This window comes from Apis laboriosa, unplaced genomic scaffold (genome assembly GCF_014066325.1).
Source record: "Apis laboriosa isolate Shangri-la unplaced genomic scaffold, ASM1406632v1 scaffold56_cov145, whole genome shotgun sequence".
Classification (NCBI taxonomy): domain Eukaryota; kingdom Metazoa; phylum Arthropoda; class Insecta; order Hymenoptera; family Apidae; genus Apis; species Apis laboriosa.
Window position 1 is genome coordinate 1,122,280 of NW_025223765.1, and position 15,025 is coordinate 1,137,304.

The 15,025-nt window shown below is 25.3% G+C and overlaps 3 protein-coding genes across 3 annotated transcripts; 2 read left to right on the plus strand and 1 right to left on the minus strand.

The window, feature by feature from the left end:
• Positions 1-204: 204 nt before the first annotated feature.
• LOC122717679 (histone acetyltransferase KAT2A) lies at positions 205-3,736 on the plus strand. The gene is made up of 5 exons (XM_043941960.1): positions 205-352; positions 474-1,442; positions 1,522-2,082; positions 2,173-2,897; positions 2,999-3,736. Exons 2-5 carry the CDS (start codon positions 481-483, stop codon positions 3,190-3,192), a joined length of 2,442 nt encoding a protein of 813 aa, XP_043797895.1. The 5' UTR covers positions 205-352; positions 474-480; the 3' UTR covers positions 3,193-3,736.
• A 778-nt stretch (positions 3,737-4,514) lies between these two features.
• On the plus strand, positions 4,515-6,993 carry LOC122717718 (actin, clone 403-like). Its single transcript, XM_043942053.1, has 4 exons — positions 4,515-4,640; positions 5,032-5,410; positions 5,982-6,217; positions 6,372-6,993. The coding sequence occupies exons 1-4, from the start codon at positions 4,515-4,517 to the stop codon at positions 6,759-6,761; spliced, it is 1,131 nt and encodes a 376-aa protein (XP_043797988.1). The 3' UTR covers positions 6,762-6,993.
• Positions 6,994-9,889: 2,896 nt separating this feature from the next.
• LOC122717666 (male-specific lethal 1 homolog) lies at positions 9,890-13,906 on the minus strand. The gene is made up of 4 exons (XM_043941932.1): positions 12,566-13,906; positions 10,905-11,653; positions 10,542-10,760; positions 9,890-10,478 (listed from the first exon to the last, which is right to left on the minus strand). Exons 1-4 carry the CDS (start codon positions 13,619-13,621, stop codon positions 10,388-10,390), a joined length of 2,115 nt encoding a protein of 704 aa, XP_043797867.1. The 5' UTR covers positions 13,622-13,906; the 3' UTR covers positions 9,890-10,387.
• Between the last annotated feature and the right edge of the window lie 1,119 nt (positions 13,907-15,025).

The following is a 15,025-nucleotide window of genomic DNA, read 5'->3' on the forward strand; positions in this document are numbered from 1 at the left end:
ATTTACATATTACATTTAACATAAAAGTTAATTGTACTTACAATGAGAGATCTTTAGAACCTTGTTAGATATTGAATGAACGAGAGAATTAATTTACTATTTGTGGGATAGATGGCACTATAGCGTCATATTCAATTTAATTTATTACGATTCTTAATCTTTTATACTTATTTATGGTATTATAAATAAATATTGAAAATCATATATTATGCTATAAATATATTACCAATTTTATAAAATTTTTCTTTAATTATACATATATAATATTATGTTAAAGTATTAATTTCAAAGATAGTATTATACTATTAATCTTCTAAATATATTTACAGGGTTATTCTCGTAGTTTATTCTTGTAAGTTGCATTATTATATTTTTAGATTTTTAATTTTATATATTATAAAAATTTATGTATTATAAATAACTATGTACTTTTTTAAATAAGTTTTAAATTATTTTTCTTACTTTTTATTTAGCAAAAATATGACAACAGAAGAAGGAAATCGTAACTCAACATTACAATCATTAGAAGAAAATGGTGTAACTAGTACATCACAACATGCAGGAAATAGTAGAGAACCAAATACTGCCAGATCTCAGGAACAAAGTAGCCGACAAAATAATCTGCAAAGAATACAACAAAGAAAACAACAAATGTTAAATTTACCACAAATGAAAAAAATATTAAAAATTGCAACATATAGTGCATGTAAAGTTGATGATTGCAAATGTATTGGATGGAAAAATTCTCAAATAATAACTAAATCTAAAAATGATTCACAACAACCTGTTATAAATTTTTTTGATCCTTGTAAAAGTTGTAAACATGTTTTAGAAAATCATGTTTCACATTTAACTAATCAATCAGAAGAAGAAATCAATAAATTATTATGTATGGTCATAGATGCTGATAATATTTTTCTAGGATTACAAAAAGAAGAAGATCCTGATACGAAAAAAGTTTATTTCTATTTATATAAACTTTTGAGAAAATGTATACAATCTATGACTAAACCTATAATAGAAGGTCCTTTAGGACAACCACCTTTTGAACGACCTAGTATTGCAAAAGCAGTAATGAATTTTGTTGCTTATAAATATGGTCATTTACCACAAAGAGATATGCAAGCTATGTGTGATATGGCAAAGATGTTTTTACATTGCTTAAATCATTGGAACTTTGATCCACTTAGTGCTAGAAGAGGCACAATCAGTGCAGAGGAAGCTCCTGCATATAAAATCAATCATACTCGTTGGCTTGTGTTCTGTCATATACCAGCATTTTGTGATTCATTACCTCATTACGATACATCTCTAGTTTTTGGACGAACATTTGTTCAAGCTGTTTTTAAACCTGTTTCTAGACAATTATTAGATAAATGTCATAGTGAACGAGATAAATTGGCACCAGAGAAAAGAGTAATAGTATTAACACATTTTCCTAAGTATATAAAACTTTTCATTTTTGTTTCATATTATTTTATTAATTGATGTATAATATATTTATTTGATTTAATTTTTTAGATTCTTATCAATGTTAGAAACAGAAATTTATTCTGATAATTCACCAATCTGGGATCCTGATTATAAACAAGTACCTCCTACTTATTTACAATCTGCTTTGGAATCAAAAGCAAATCAAACAAGAAGAACAGGTGAATTTGAAAAAGTCACTGTTCCACCAAATGATAAAGATAATTATACAACAATTAATATAAGTCCTGGTATAAAAAAAATTCATGAAAAAAGATCACATTCTGAAGGTCGTTCAGATGTAAAAAGAAGAAAAAATGAAGAAATTTTTGAAGACTTATCAGAAGAAACAGTTGCTGAAATTGTTGCAACCATTAATGATCCTAATTATATGTGTGGACCTGATGCAGTATTTCCACCAAATGTTCCACGAGATGAAACTGCTAAAATTGAAGAAAGCAGAAAAATTATAGAATTTCATGTAGTTGGAAATAGTTTAACACAACCAGTTTCTAAACAAACAATGCTTTGGTTAATTGGACTACATAATGTATTTAGCCATCAATTACCTAAAATGCCAAAAGAATATATATCTCAATTAGTTTTTGACCCGTTAAGTATACTATAATATAGGTATATTATATAATAGAATAAGTATATTTTTTTGATTACATTTTTTTATAATATTTTCTTTATTTATAGAAAACATAAAACATTAGCCCTAATAAAAGATGGTCGACCAATTGGTGGTATCTGTTTTCGAATGTTTCCCACTCAAGGTTTTACAGAAATAGTATTTTGTGCTCTTACTAGTGAAGAACAAGTTAAAGGCTATGGTACACACTTAATGAACATGCTTAAAGATTATCATATAAAAAATAATATATTACATTTTCTTACATTTGCGGATGAATTTGCAATTGGATATTTCAAAAAACAAGGATTTAGTAAAGATATAAAATTACCTCGATCGATGTATCAAGGATATATTAAGGATTATGAGGGTGCAACATTAATGCATTGTGAATTAAATGCAAAAATTGTATATACTGAATTCACGGCTGTTATACGAAAACAAAAAGAAATTATTAAAAAGCTAATTCATCAAAGACAACAGGAAATACAAAAAGTGCATCCTGGTTTAACATGTTTCAAAGAAGGTGTTAGAGGAATTCCAGTAGAGTCTATTCCTGGTATTCGTGAAACTGGTTGGAAAAATTATGCTCAGACAAGAACAAGAGGAGTAGCTAAAGGAACTCAAGGACCAGAACCAATGGAAGCATGCTTAGATATCACAGATTCTTTATATAATGCATTAAAAAATGTTTTAAATAGTGTAAAAAATCACAGTACAGCATGGCCATTTTTAAAGCCTGTGGATAAAAATGATGTGCCAGATTATTATGATCATATTAAATATCCAATGGGTAAATATAATGAGAATTCAAATTATTATTAATCATTATTAATAATAAAAATAAATAATAAAAATGAAATTTTTAGTAATTTATATTTTTATACTTTTCAGATCTCAAAACTATGACTGAACGATTAAAAGCTAGATATTATGTTACAAGAAGATTATTTATTGCAGATATGACACGAATTTTTACTAATTGTCGTTTATATAACAGTCCCGATACTGAATATTATCGATGTGCTAATGCTTTAGAAAAATATTTCCAAACAAGAATGAAAGAAATTGGTCTTTGGGATAAATAAAAAATGTAGATTAAAAATAAATAATCATAGCTATAATTTCATTTGTAAATATAGTAATTTAAAATTAGTTAATTTGACAAAGAAAAAATTTTTAAAAGAATAAGAAAAATAATAAAAAATAAATTTATTTATTTATTTACCTATACAATGTCTATCTTTGAAATGAGTTAAAAATATTTATATTTAATATTTGCAATTTATAATAAATTTAATATTATATTCTTTTATCATTTTTACACTCCAAAAGAAACGATTAAAAATAGAATATACAACTAATTCAAATTAGATACTTAATTTCACGGCCTAATTATGAGGATTAGTCGAACAGTTAATTAACGAATGTAATACACCGATTATAACGAGATTCTGCATAGTGATTATTCTATGGAACAGTGAATCTCTAAAATGCGTTAATTCTGGAAGACTTAGTAAACTGAAATTTCCATTTTCTATAAATATAATTAACTAAAATAAAATAAAATTAAAATAAAAATAAACATTTGTATATAAAATATATTTTTTTTTAAATACAATTAAAAATTTATATACAAGGAAGAAAAATTCTTTTCTTTCTTTAATAAATTTTCTATGTATAGACTATTTAATTTTGTAATTCTTCACATATATATTTAATAAAATAAAAGTTTGGTTTTCACTTTCATTGATAAATTATAATTTACTTGTTCATGAATACAAATGGAGTAATCTAAATTATTTTAGTTAACAAAATTTAACATTGCTAAAGAGACGCGGAAATACCTTGTATGCTCTACTTCTTATAAAGTCTGTATGAACTTTAGTAACAATCTCTTAATTGGCATATATAAAAAACCAATTAAATTCTATCATAAAGTATTTATTTCAACTTTTATATTAAATATAATCATATTATTACTGTTATATGTTAGAAATATTGCATTATTAATACAATTATTATTCAAATTTTAAATTAAATTATATTAATTATAACAAATTTATTATCAATAAAAATATAAATAATAAAATAAATAATTAGATTTAAATATCAATGATATTTATTTGGAATTATAGAAATGTACGAAAATTACTTCATTACATTAACTTGTACATATACTAATTCATTGAAGTGCTAGAAACTATTTAATATATAGGCATGAATGCATAGAGGTAGTATAAAAAGAGGGGGCATCAATATAAAGGAGCTCCATTCTTCAGCAGAAACAATATTAAAGAAGTTAATGTACTGTCGAGATAGTGCAAAATCTAGTCAAAAAAGCTTTTTACTATTTTTGGCAACCAACTTTAATTTTTTTGTATACAAGTAAAATAATTTTTTATTTAAAATGTGTGATGACGACGTAGCAGCTTTAGTAGTAGATAATGGATCAGGCATGTGTAAGGCAGGATTTGCAGGAGATGATGCTCCACGTGCTGTATTCCCTTCTATTGTTGGAAGACCTAGATATCAGGTAAAATTTATAATTAATAATTAATAATTAATAAATTTAATTATTCATTAATTTATTTATATTATATAATATTAATTTAATTTTATTTATTTTTCTGAAAATTAACAAGAATTTATCAAATTCATAAATAATTTTTCTTTGTGTATATATATATATATAATTATAAAATAATTGTGTTTTTATCATAATTTATAATTAAAAATATTCTTAATATTATCAAATTATACAATTTTTAAATTTTAAAAATTCGATATAATAAAAATTCAATATTTAAATTTATAAGAAATTTACAAGGAAAAATTAATATTTATTATTTTATTTTTTTTTAATTTGAAAAATCAAATTAAAAAATTTATTTTTATTCTGAAAACAATAAAAATAATTATAATAGGGAATTATGGTTGGTATGGGACAAAAGGATAGTTATGTGGGAGATGAAGCACAAAGTAAAAGAGGTGTTTTAACAGTTAAATATCCAATTGAACATGGTATTGTAACAAATTGGGATGATATGGAAAAAATATGGCATCATACATTCTATAATGAATTAAGGATTGCTCCGGAAGAACACCCCGTTCTTCTGACTGAAGCTCCTTTGAATCCTAAAGCTAATCGAGAGAAGATGACACAAATTATGTTTGAAACTTTTAATTCTCCAGCAATGTATGTCGCCATACAAGCTGTTTTATCACTTTACGCTTCAGGACGCACTACAGGCATTGTTCTAGATAGCGGAGATGGAGTTTCACACACAGTACCAATTTACGAGGGTACGTTTTATTTACCATTTCAATCAAAAAATTATTTTTTCGAATCATATTCTTTTGTTTAAAATTCATGTAATTTATATATAATTTATATATTTATAAGATTAAAACCTTTTATTAATATAGTACATTTTCATTAATTTTTATATTAATTTATTTTTCTTTATAATATTAAAAAAATAAATATTTTTGTTACAAAAATTATATATTTTTATAATCAACATTGTGTAATTTTATCGCGACGAGATATTTTTACATACTAAATGAAAATGGTATTCTTCATTTTTTTTATTTGAAATATTTAATTATTCAAATTTTATTAAATTTTTATTTTTTAATTCAAACAAAAATTGAGAAAAAAGTTTATCTTATTTATAAATATAATAAATTCTTACATTTTTCTTACAAATTTTTTGTTAAAATATTGTAATATAAAAATTATTTTTTAATGATTATTTTAAAGTTTAATATTTTTATCAAAATTCTTGTAAATTTTTATACAATTTTGTTTAAAAAATGATACATATATTAATTTTATCATTTCAAATACAATGAAAAATTCTATTTGATCCAGGATATGCATTACCGCATGCAATTTTACGTATGGATTTGGCTGGTCGTGATTTAACGGATTATCTTATGAAAATTCTAACGGAAAGAGGATATTCTTTTACTACTACCGCAGAGCGTGAAATCGTTCGAGATATTAAAGAAAAATTGTGTTATGTGGCTTTGGACTTTCAGCAAGAAATGGCTACGGCTGCTGGTTCAAGTGCTTTGGAAAAAAGCTATGAATTACCAGATGGTCAGGTAATTTTAACTTATACATCATTTATAATTTTTCTCTAATCTATCTGCATTTATAATAAATTTATATACAATTAAAAATATATATTTAAAAATTGAATATTTGATATAATTTCTAAAATGTTTAAATTGGCGAATTAATTAAGATTAATTTTAGGTGATTACTATCGGAAACGAACGTTTCCGTTGCCCAGAAGCAATGTTTCAGCCAAGTTTCCTCGGCATGGAATCATGCGGGATACATGAAACAACTTATAATTCAATTATGAAATGTGATGTTGATATTCGTAAGGATTTGTATGCGAATTCGGTTCTATCGGGCGGTACCACTATGTATCCGGGAATTGCGGACAGAATGCAAAAGGAAATAACGGCACTGGCTCCATCCACAATGAAAATCAAGATAATCGCGCCTCCGGAAAGGAAATACTCGGTCTGGATCGGTGGTTCGATCTTGGCCAGCTTAAGTACGTTCCAGCAAATGTGGATCTCGAAACAAGAGTATGACGAGTCGGGACCATCCATTGTACACAGAAAGTGTTTCTAATTATTTTTCTTTTTTTTTTGCTATGATTTCAAAAGAAATTTATATCTGATTAAAAAATTATTAATTAATATCATTTTCAAATTATTAATTAATATCATCAATCGTAATGAAATCTTGATTTATGTACAAAGTTATACATCACAATGTGCGCCATCTGACATTTATTAAAAATTAAGATCTGTTTTTAAGGATAATTAATCTTTAACATTTGTCGAGATGTTTTTGTACGAAATAATTTTATTTATTTTATATTTCTTATCTCTAAATTATAATTTTTATTAGATACAGATCATTTCATAAATATTTCATAGATCGTATTTTTTTTATCTCTTTTACTCTGTTTATTTTTACCATTTTATGCATTGTTTTATTTAAAAACAAACAGATTCGCATATGTACATGATTGAAATATATTCAGAATGTAAATGTTTCTTTAATTCTATAATAGCTGAAAATTATATTATTATATATTATGTATTACAAATAGAATTTTAGATTCTTAAAAAATGATCTTGTTATTTATGGAACGACCTGTATACAGAACAATAATATGTGTACTATGATATAATATAATATTTATATATAGTACACAATATAATAAATATATTTTGCAAAACGCGCATACACTCACTCATGCCCTTATGCAATTGATTCATTTATTTTGATAGCTTAATACTATAAAAAAATAAAAAATAAAAAAAGTTGTCTAGTTCAAAAAAAAATTTTTTATTATCATAATAAGATTAGTTTATAAAATTTATGAAATTTTTAAAATTTACGCTTGTTATATATCGAACATAATAAAGTTATAAAAAAATATATTTCTTAGTTATTTAATTATTTAACTTATTACAATTCTTATCTTTAAAAAATGCATCATATATATCAAATTTACTTTATCTGTACAAATGCGTAAAATGCGTAATTTCGAAAACTACGATTTTGAAAAATTATTACGCTGAACTAAACAACTTCTTTTTTATATACTTTTCTCTATTTTAGAAGAGACGGAAGTGTGTTTATGATCAAAATAAATGAATCATTCTATATACATGTACATTGATCCTATTAAAATCACATACATTTTACATGTACTTGCGTGCGTACGATATGTAGACATATACATATATACACACACAAAATAAGGAAAACATATATATATATATATATATATATATATACACATGTACAATTATGTAGACTGTCACAATCTCGTTAATTCGATCACAAAGTTTTTTAATTATATCACAAAGTTTTGAAATACTTTATGCAATTTTTTATATTTAACAAGGACGTAAAATTTAACATTAAATTTTTTCCTCATAATTATATTTTAAATAGTTCAAATAATTTAAAAAAAAAGAATTTATGTTATTTCAAATAATAATTATAAAAGAAACATTTGATAATTATAAATTTTTTGTTTATATGAAAATATAATACATACATGTATGTTTTATGATAAAAAATTATAATATTATTTTACATCTTTGGTATATCTAAATAAACTTCCAATAAAATCGAATTAACGAGAACATAACGTAAAGAATTCTATGCTAATATCCTTAAAATATTTAAAAGATGCTACAAGTGCTTATTCTGTTTATTGTAAACAAAATATAATCATTTAATATCTATTTATCAGTAGTACACACTACTATAAATAAAATAGTAAATAAAGATCCTATGTTTAATTGGAAAGATGTTTTTTCTTTATTTACAAGTTATAATTGCTATATTCACCGTATTTTAACGTCGAGCATTTCGCTTTATGAAATACTGACATTTTTTATGGACGGTTGAATTGAGTACCTCGTCGTTTGTCATGTATCAAATAAAATAATATTATTAAATATTTACATAAATAAAAACTTAATCCATTTCTTTTAAAATTTTTTTTAAAAATTATAAGTGAATATAAGTAGCTGAATTTAGAAAAAAAAGAAATAAAATAAAAAATATTAAGAAAACAGTAATTTAGAAATTACTACCTATAGTAAATAACGAATATTAATAATAATTTGATAATATCAAGTAACTATTTCATAATTAAAAAATTAAATTAATTTTAATATTTCCAACTTAATATTGTAACCCCTTTCCTTTTGTTTTAATTAAAAAAATAAAGTATTTATTGTTTTAAAAAATATAAATATAAATATATGCTACTAATTATTAGCTATGTATTCTTTTAATTGTAACATTTATTGTAACAATTACTAAGTGAACAAATTTATAATGCAATATATTAATTTATATTCTGGATCAAAATTTAAATTATATATATATATATATATATATATGTATGTATGTATATGAGATTAAAAAAAAAAGAAAAAAAGAGAAATAATGTTTTATATATTTTAAGTTAATACAACATATAATCTTTTGTATCTTTCATTTCTAAATTATCTGTGACAATGGATTTTTCTTTTATAATTTTTATGTTACATTTCAACAACAAAAATTTTCAACAAAAAAAATTATATATATGCAATTACATTAGTTGCTTAAAATTTTTCAAAAAATCCAAATATATCACTTTGACAATTTCGAAATATTTGTATAAAACTATATAATGCATTTTTAATATTTTTGGAAGACAATTCTTACATGTATATATATATAAATGTTTCATTTCAATTTTTTATAAATAACAATGTCATTTATGTTTATTAAATTATAAAAATGGATACACAGGATGTATTATAAATAAAATAATTTACTGAATGCATACATTACTTATTGAAATAAAAACTGTAATGGTTCAAATGTTTTCATACTTGAATACTAATTTGAAACTTTTCTTGTAAAATTAATTAATGTTAATTAAAATTAAAAAATTTGGTCCAATATGAGCATAATCCTTATAAAATTTAGTCACATGTCATCTATTTTCATCATTAATATGAATACTTTAAATCATAATAATAAATAAATCATACAATAAATATATCTGTATTATTAGTACTTTTGTTATAATTTTAGAACATGTTTATCAGTATCAATTAATTTTAAACTTGAAATTAAAGAAAAGGGGCTACAAAGAATTTAAAGATTGTATTATTTACTCATACATATAATAGATTATCTTGAATATTTCTTTCTTTATATTTTTTATATATTTTATCCTTTTCTTACATGTTCAATTAAATTTATATTTTATATCTAATTAATTGCAAAAAAATACATTTAATCTGAACATTTATATCAATTGTTGTGATTTGTACAGTTCCAAGAATAAGGTTTCATAAGTATATTTAATAAATATCAATTAAAATCGAATAAATGAATAACATTTCTATAAAATTGCAAGAAATTGCAGTTTTATGATTAAAATGAATCTTATAGATTTAAACAAACTATAAGATCAACACTTTTTGATTAGTGATAAACATCAATGAATGTAAGAAATAAAAAAGTTATAGGTACCCCTATCAATTATCATCTTTCCTGAATTTTGTTTTAAAAAAAAGGTAATAAAAATATCTTTGGTGCTCCTATTTCATGTAATAAAAAGAATATAATTTTAGAAAAGAGAAAAAAAACAGAAGTATGAGGGAGCATATTTATAACAAAGATTAAAAATTATAAGACAAAAAAGTCCTGTCCACTGTTGTAAAAGTTTATCTTCTAGTAGATTTTCTTCTACCTGTTGATCGTTTTGGACGACGACTGTTCGATCGTGACATATTTGACCAAGGTAAAGAAAATTCACTGTAATTAAAAATAATGGAATAAATTAGTACAAAGTATAATTAATAATATATTTTTATTTACCTTGGTGTGAAACTAGGAATAGGAGCACCAAATGCAGTAACAGGTAACTGGGAATCCACTTGAAGACTTTGTATTTGTTCTATATCAGGCCATAGCGATGATATAGTTTCTTCTTCAACAGTAGATGGACAAGGTCCAGTATGATTTGTATTATAACATGTTGCTTGATGATTTTGTCTTTCTTGTCTTTGTTTTAATTTTTCAATGTGTCTCTGTTCTCTAAAAATAAAAATCCACATATATATGTATTAAAATTAACTTAATCATAACTGTAATATAAATTTAATTAAAATATAAAATAGTTAAAAAAAAAATATTTTTACTATATTTTATTTTTTTTTATTTTAATAATACAATACAAACCTTATCCTTTGTACATCCCATCTTTTCCTTCTTCTTTCATCATTTTCTAATTTTAAATGTCTTTTATTAAAAATTTCATCATCCAGATTTTCAGTTCCTTCCATTGTGTAACAGCTTGTATATATTTTTACCCTCCAATTTGGAACTTCTAGTGAGGTATCACTTTCAACTAAATTAGGTTCCTTTAAACTTAATGTATAATTAATATCTCCAACAGCTGTATAATAATGTTCTTCTGTAGTAAGAAAAGATTCTTTTTTTGTTAATGGTTTTCCTTTCCTATCACTTTTTCTGTTGCTTTCTTGAAGTAATGTCTTATCTTGTACTGTGGAAGATGTATCATTACTAATTGTAGATGAACATGAAATACCTCTTTTTCTTTTACTTCCACTAGATAATGATGCTGAATCTGTTCTCCTTTTCTTTTTCTCTTCCCACTCTAATCTAATATCATTACCAGTTTCTATTTTTGTTTCATGTTTACTTTGATTATCATTTGGTTCCTGTTTGACAGTAGTAATACCACCACTAGTATTTAAACGTATTTTAAAGCTTTCATTGTATTGAGAATTATTGTTCTCAGATTGAATATTCCTGTGAAGTTCACTAGTTGATGGCACATTCACAGAGTTAATAGTTGGAGAAGAACATGTTCCTATGTGTTCTGATACAATAGAATTTTCATTGTTTTCTGATCTGAGTTTTTGTAAATTTACACGTCTATCCATACGCTCCAAACGCAATTTAAGCTATAACATAAATACATATTTGTTAATAAATCTTCCTTAAATTTAATTTTAAGGAATTTATTTATAGAAATAATTCTATGTATAATTTTACAATATTAATATTGAAAATCATATTTATTTTTAAAATTATAAAGTATAATAAATTTAAATATTTATAATGATGTGAGAATATAAAAATGATTAATTAATAATAATAATAAATATTTCATTGATCTGAAAATATAATTAAGATTATAAATTAATTTAAATATATAAAAAAAATAAAATTAATTTTTTTCGTTATTTCATTTACAAATACAAATACAAATACAAAAAAATAAATAATCAGATAAATTACGCAGTATTTGTTTAAATATTTTTATTTACTGTCAACAAACGATAGGTCAGTCGAGTTTTAATTTCCTCTCGAATTCCAGGCATTATCATTTTAGTAATTAATCACATATATACAGATAAATATCACAAAATTGTAACAATATTAATATTATCAATAATAATTTATCGCGAAATTTCATTGATTCTTTGAAAAAATTTGTTTATTTAAAAATTTTTCATTTTTCACTATAAGAATACCATCATCACAAAGGCAGATTGCGCGCGAGAAATGAGCAGAAGGTATAATGTGCTCGTTATTTCGAAGTTACGGTTCTATACAAAACAGCGCCATCATACGGTAACGTTATATCTGACCTTCACGTTTGACTGACCAATGAAAGAAGGAGGAATAAAAACCGGGAAAACAGAGTTGAAAGAAAGGGAAGGGCAAAGATATTGACACACAGGTATAAACGCGGGTATTTTAGAATGCATCTCATTCACAAATCTTACACAGTAAATAAATAAAATTAATATGAAACAAATGAAAAATTACAAACACTCAAATGCGAAATCACAAAAAGAAAAGAAAAGTACCGTTTCATTTTCCTGTCGCAAAGCTGCTAAGAGTTTATCCTTGGTGACAATTTGCTCAGATTGTTGTTGAATCAAATCGAGATGAAGAAGTAAGAGCTCCTTAAGATGTTTGACTTCTGTGAGATCGTTTTGACGTGGTTCATTACCTCGAAGAGGACTGACACCAAGAGCAGAGGTAGCAGTAGCTGCTGCCGGAGCTCCACTGTCTGTCATGCTGGCGTACATATGATCAAAATCACAAGGAAAACTAAGTATTCCAGCGGCTGGTTTACCATCCTCGTCAACGTTTTGGAATTCATTGCGGGAGCAATTGTTATTCTGGTTAACAACAGAATTAACAGTGGTAGTGGTCGTCGAGACTGTGTTGCTTCGAACGCCGCTAGTCGCCGACGTGGTAGACAAGTGTTCGTTCATCGCCGCGACCATGTTGTCGTCGTCCTCCTCGTTATCTTCTTCCTCGTCTTCTTCGTAATAAGGAGTAGGAACGGTTGTAGTCGTTCGATCGTCGTGCTCAATGATGGTAATGGTGGTGGTAGTAGTAGTGGTGGTAGTGGTAGTAGTGGTGAGATTGACGATTGGCGTCTCAATACACGTTCTTGTGTACGAATCTTGAAATTCAATTTCGTTGTATTCCGTTCTCGAGTTCACATCTTTTTCATTGCGTATATCTTCATGATTCTCAGGTGTCTTGAGATCGGAATTAACGTCGTAAAATTCCACGCCGACGACGCCCTCGGCGGTCAAGCCGGTAACACAGACACCGCTATTACTACCACTGTCACCGTTATCACTACTGGTGGAACAACCACTACCACCATTACCACAGCCACTACCACTACCGCTGTCACTAGTAATACTAGATCCAGTAGTACCAGCGTCGACAATAGTAACAATAGTAGTAGCGTTACTAGTACCATCAGCAAGAGCAACTATGGAAGAGCCAGTGCTGCCAGCAGCGCCGCTCTCGTTTTCTTTCCTGTTCCCGTACTCGTACCCGTGAACGTTCTCCTTCTTATTCTCACCGTTCACGAGTTTCGAGGCCGAGCCACTCGACATCTTCCCTCTCTACCACCCTCACCGTAACTTCCCACTTCTTCATTTGTGGCCGCCTCGAGCGTACCACGCGCCCGCACCGCGCACATTAAGCGTCTTGACAATACCTTCACTGACGATGCCCTCACCGTCGCTCTCTATTCCCGTCACATATCATCACTCTTTACCGATCCTTTGCACGATCGACTTTATAAACACTTTGTTTTAAAAGATATTGTGTCTTAATTTTTTCGTGTTTGAACACATTCGTCACTAAGTATCTGCCATTGGCAGTACACGAGGTGTCTGTCGTCCGAGATCGCACTTGTGTGTTTACTCTGATGAACGATGCGAGCCGCGCGCGGCGTTTCTCGCTTCGTAGCATCCTAAACTCCTGACATCTCGCGGTAACAAGAATAAACTTTGTTATTTCATTTAGTTCCATCGATCAACTACTTTGACATCGATGAATATCAAAAAATTCAAACAAAATCCCGCAGATTTGCAAATTTTTCTTTTTATCCTCTATTCTCATAGAGATTCGAACAATATATTTGCGATAATAAATCTTATACATTAATTGTATTATATAAATTATTAAATATAATTACAATTGTTTATTAATTTTATTTTTATTTGATTTTTTTTGTATTAATTTTGTATTTTTGGTTTTATTTGGTATTTTATTTGGTTTTATAAATTTGTTTAGTTTATTTCATTCATTTTATACATATATAGGTCTTATTTTTAATTTCTTCATTTTTTTTTTAATTTAAAGAAGAATTTGTCTTTAAAATTTAATATTAAATTATTTTTTATTACTTTTCATATTTTTTTTTATATCAATTTTATCAATTACATAATAATTTTAAAAATTTTTCGATAATATAATATATTGTAATATTATATAATGTCATTTTATAAAAATTTATTTTTAAATATTTATTTTTATATTACATATACATATAATATATATATATATATATAAATATTTAGACATATGTAATGAACAATTTTTATATTAAGTATGAAGGAATATTTAATTAATGTTCTTAAATTCACAATTTAATAATTTTATTTAAAATTTAAGCTAATAAACTATAAATGATAAATATATCCAGCTTAAATTACAATAACTAAAATTCATACTCAATAATATTACATATATAATTTTTATAATGATAATTTATATATTGGCATCAAAAGTTACAGTCTATAATATGATACATGTTTTTATAATATGTCGTAAAACTAAAATTGATATGATGTAAAAATTATTTAAATAATTGCCACGATTTTATGAATTGTAATAACTTTCTAATGTGTAAATAATAACAACATAATATAATATAGCGCAATATTTATGAATTATTTCATTATATTTTTTTTATATATGTGTTAATTTTTTAAGGAGAAAAAAGAAAAAAA